The 4,892-nt window shown below is 35.0% G+C and overlaps 1 protein-coding gene across 1 annotated transcript; it reads left to right on the forward strand.

The window, feature by feature from the left end:
- The first annotated feature begins 560 nt into the window (after positions 1 to 560).
- LOC106755533 (cytochrome P450 83B1) lies at positions 561 to 2,816 on the forward strand. The gene is made up of 2 exons (XM_014637705.2): positions 561 to 1,496; positions 2,060 to 2,816. Exons 1-2 carry the CDS (start codon positions 606 to 608, stop codon positions 2,666 to 2,668), a joined length of 1,500 nt encoding a protein of 499 aa, XP_014493191.1. The 5' UTR covers positions 561 to 605; the 3' UTR covers positions 2,669 to 2,816.
- Positions 2,817 to 4,892: the final 2,076 nt, after the last annotated feature.

The raw sequence follows: 4,892 nt of genomic DNA on the forward strand, positions 1-4,892 counted from the left end.
AAAAATTCAACCCCGGTCCAACTTATAAACATGTTAACTCACTAGTTCACTTAATTACAATTTTTTTTAAATAAAATAAACTTACAAATTTTCTATAATTCAAATATAAACAAATTTTACTTCCAAAGCTCACTTGCATGGTTGTTTAATTAATTTTCAAAGAAAAAATATAATTAAATATTTTTTTATAAAATAAAAATTAAATTTTGATAAAATAAAATTAGGTAGGTGGGTTGATAGGCCAACTCGGCCCACCATAGATTCAAGCGGAATGAGCCGGGTTTAAATAAACAGGATTGAAATCTGACCCGCATAAAAAAATATAATTTTTTAAACTCAACTCGACCCGAACCCATGATAGATCAGATTAACCTGCAAATTGTGACCCATTTTACAAGCTTTATAAGAAGTTATATATAATGAAAAAAATAATTGACATTAAAAAAAGTAAAACAATCATTTAACAACTAAAACGGTCGAAAGAAAAAGGAAAAATGGTTGAGTCTAAAAATATCATTTTCCTATCATTTTTCCTATATATAATCCCGTTTGATACGAGTGAGTTTCAATGACATAGTTTGGTTCCACCACTTTGATAGTTCACAATGGTGGTGTCACCTCTTCTGATTCTCTGCCTTGTTCTTCCCGTTCTTCTGCTATTCTTCTTTCGACAGCGCAGAACCTTGAAGAACCATTCCTTTCCACCTGGTCCTAGAGGTCTTCCCATAATAGGAAATCTTCATCAGCTTGATAACTCTCTTCTTTATCTTCAACTCTATGATCTCTCGAAGATATATGGTCCTATATTTTCGATTCAGTTAGGATTAAGGCCAACCATTGTTGTCTCGTCACCTAAGTTAGCCAAAGAGTTATTGAAAGACCATGACCTTGAGTTCAGTGACCGACCTAAATTACTCGGCCAGCAGAAACTCTCCTACAATGGGTTAGAGATGATATTTTCTCCATACGGTGAGTTTTGGAGAGAAGTTAGAAAAATCTCTGTTGTCCATGTCCTTAGTTCCAGACGTGTCTCAAGATTTTCCTCAATAAGAGAGTTTGAGGTCAGAAAGATGTTGAAAAAGTTATCTGGGCATGCCTCATCTTCCAAGGTTACGAATTTGAACGAACTGCTGATGTCCCTTACCAGCACTATCATTTGTAGAATAGTGTTAGGGAGAAGCTACGAAGATGAAGGAACTGAAAGGAGCAGGTTCCATAGCATGTTCAATGAGTGTCAGGCCATGTGGGCAACCTTCTTCCTCTCAGATTATATTCCTTTCTTAGGTTGGGTTGATAAATTCTCGGGGTTACGTGGTCGTCTTGATCAGAATTTCAAGGACTTAGATAAGTTCTTCCAAGAAGTCATTGATGAGCGCATGGATCCTAACAGAAATACTCAAGAGCATGAGGGTATAATAGATGTGTTACTTCACCTGCAGAAGGAACGTTCCTTTTCAATAGATCTCACAAAAGATCACATCAAAGCACTGCTCCTGGTTTGGAATTCTTTCTCTCTCTCGTTTAATTTATCTGTTCCTGTAATAACTCATATTTGCTGGGTTTTGTTTAACTTATCTCAAGTAAAATTAGAACTGAAAAAATTCAAATGTTACGTTATTAGCAAGGTTGTTTTTAAGCAGAAAAGTTTTGTTTTTTCAAAAGAATTCTTTTCATTTTATTGAAGTCCTTGCTCTTAAAGTAATTGTTAGTACAAGTTGAGAAAAACCTACCGGATATTCATTCAAATTTGTTCATTATTAGAAGTGGATAAAAATAACGACAAATTCGTAGAAGTATATTTGTCTTCGTAATGGTGCAAAATATCTAATTAATGATATTTTTTCTGGCTACAGTTGTTGAGATCTTGATAAAATATATAGTGGTACTTTTCACAAATAGTTTTAATTTTGATTGACGTTTTGAAAATGATTTGTGTTGATGATGATTATGATTCCATTAGTCATCATATTTTCCGTGCACATGTTAGCAATCATTGAAAATATCTTGTGTGATGTCTTTCAAACTTAAACAAAAACAAATGGGTGGTTCCTCTATGCAGGACATGCTTGTAGCATCAACAGATACAACTGCAGCCACAACAGTGTGGGCTATGACTGCACTGCTAAAAAATCCAAGAGTATTGAAGAAAGTTCAAGAAGAAATTAGGACATTGGGAGGTAAGAAAGAATTTCTAGAAGAAGATGATATTGAAAAGTTTCCCTATTTCAATGCAGTGAAAAAAGAAGTGATGAGACTGTACCCAGCAGCACCACTACTTGTGGCAAGAGAAACAAATGAAGCATGCAGGATAGGTGGTTATGAAATTCCAGCCAGAACAATAGGGTATGTGAATGCTTGGGCAATCCACAGAGATCCTGAGTCTTGGAAAGACCCAGAAGAGTTTTTGCCAGAAAGGTTCTTAGATAGTAGTGTAGATTTTTATGGGCAAGATTTTGAGCTAATTCCATTTGGTGCTGGTCGAAGAATTTGTCCTGGTATTCCTATGGCTGTGGCCTCAGTCAATCTTATTCTTGCTAATCTTCTGAATTCGTTCGATTGGGAATTGCCAGCAGGAGTGACAAAAGAAGACATTGATACAGAAAAGTTGCCAGGGCTTACTCAGCATAAGAAGAATCCACTCTATATTTTGCCCAAGCCTGGAATCTAAATCTTTAATAATGAAATTAATGTATTAATATTACAACACTGTATGTTCCTTCCATGGCAGAAATAATAAGGGCATCTTGATATTATGTATGTTGTGGTCCTTGATCTTATAGTGCATTGTGTTAGCTTAATCAATCACCTTTTCCATATATCTTTCTTTGATTTTCTCATGAGAGAATAAACTTCCGAAAATCTTACAAATATTGTATTCTACAAACTTTGGAAAATCTTCCAAATATGCAATGTCATTCTTACTCTCCATTAAACCTTGTTGAACCCTGTTCTCGTTCAAGGTAGAGTCTTGGCCATTTTTAATTCAGGACATAGATACTAAAATGATGGCTTAGTAGACTTGACTGTTGCAAAAGACATGTGTATGGCAACCCATTTGGTACAGGGTGATCCTTCAATTTGTTGGATTTATCATTCAGGAATTGAAAATGTGGGTCATTAGGGTTCTTAGTTGAGATTCAGAATGGCTAAGATGATAAGGGAGCAAGTTGAGGAATGTTTTGGATGTACGACACGGACATACAATCAGATACGATTGTTACAAGATACGCCAGAAAAATACAACCACATGTTAGAAGCGTCATCTCTATCTATAATCAAATAGAAAGAACAAAATCTTTAAACGCGTGTCACAACTACAATATCTTTTAAAAAAAATCAGAACGAAAGCAAAAGAAAGTTACTCAAAAGAGGAAATCAGAAGTAAACCGCCTCTTCAAATTTAAATGTAGTTTAACAAATTCCAATAGTATGATCCCATCTCACATCTTCATTTTCGATGCATTTTATCTCCATCACCTTATCTTCATCATCTTTCCACTCATTCCAATTATTCCTATCATATCCTATATTTAATAATTTTATATTGTGTGGATAATACCTTAGATGCGTGATGATTGACCCTAACGATAACAGTCGATGAACTTAGGATCAGAACATTAACATCCACTATGGATCGATAACAAGTTTTAAGACGAATTATCAATCTCTTAAGCCCTCAATTGTGGATAAACAATCATTTCCATTCGACTACGATTGGGGGACTTATGTTCCTATTACGTCCAATCGTTTTACATCACTTAGGAAAAAATATTTCAAATAATTGAAATAATCTTTCATCCTTCCACCCTTTGAGGCACATTTTAAGAACAAAATTGTGAAAAAGCTCCAGTCTCTAAAATGGGCAGTACCTCAGAAATGCAATGATTGACCCTAACAACAATAGTTTATGGCCTTGGGATCAGAACATTAACACCCACTGTGGCCAATAACGAGGTTCTAAGATGAATCATTGGACCATTAAATCTTCCATTAGGGATGAACAATCATTTCCCTATACCTCAACTAGGGAGACTTATATTCCTACCACAACCAATAGTCTCAATGGCTTAGGAGTCGAGGTTAAAAGCAATTTAAATATTCCACCCTCCTTCTACCCTTTGAGACGTTTTTTAAGGACAAAACTGTGACAAAACACAAGTTCAAAAGTGGACAATACCTTGGATAAGGGGTGATTGACCTTAATGACATCACTCGATGGGTTAGGGATCGGAACATTAGGGACCACCATGGGACCGATATTGGTTCTAAGAGGAATCATCGACCATTTAAGCCCTCCATTGAGGATGATTAGTCATTGCCCTTAAACCTTAACTAGGGGTTTGTGTTCCTAAGTACAAAACCCTTTGATTAATCATTACCCTTTGAGAAATCTTTTAAGTACAAAACCGTAACAAAGATTCAAGCTTCAAAGCGAACAATAGTTCGTGTCAAAATCCTTCATCATAACTACCTTTACTCATTCTCTCTCTTCTCTTTCATAATGACATCTGTTACAATATGTCATCTTGATGCTTTTTTTCACGGATATAAAGGGTTGTGCACTGACCATCATTGTTGGAGTATCTTTGTGAGTTTGAATGATAGTTAATTGACTCTAACGATGTTAATTATTAAGCTTTGGGAACAGAACACCAATATTCACTATCTTTATGTGCATGTCTTTACTCACCCAAATCTTCATCTCTTTCTATGTTACTTCTTTCTAATTTGCAATACAATGGCTTACTCCCTCTTTTATGGATTATATTTTTTCTCTTCGTGCATTAAAGGTAACATAGTTGTGGAAGAAAAATAATGCGTAAGATTTCATTGTAATGTTTTAATTTATGTTTTTGCTTAATATGTGATTGTTTCTTTGCTATTTCAGTTCC

This window comes from Vigna radiata, unplaced genomic scaffold (genome assembly GCF_000741045.1).
Source record: "Vigna radiata var. radiata cultivar VC1973A unplaced genomic scaffold, Vradiata_ver6 scaffold_213, whole genome shotgun sequence".
NCBI classification, from domain to species: Eukaryota; Viridiplantae; Streptophyta; class Magnoliopsida; order Fabales; family Fabaceae; genus Vigna; species Vigna radiata.

Excerpts from the sequence above, each read along its gene's own strand:
- LOC106755533 (XM_014637705.2), top strand. The coding sequence starts at position 606 with ATGGTGGTGTCACCTCTTCTGATTCTCTGCCTTGTTCTTCCCGTTCTT. Across the intron at positions 1,497-2,059 it reads ACATCAAAGCACTGCTCCTG|GACATGCTTGTAGCATCAAC; the intron begins GTTTGGAATTCT and ends TCCTCTATGCAG.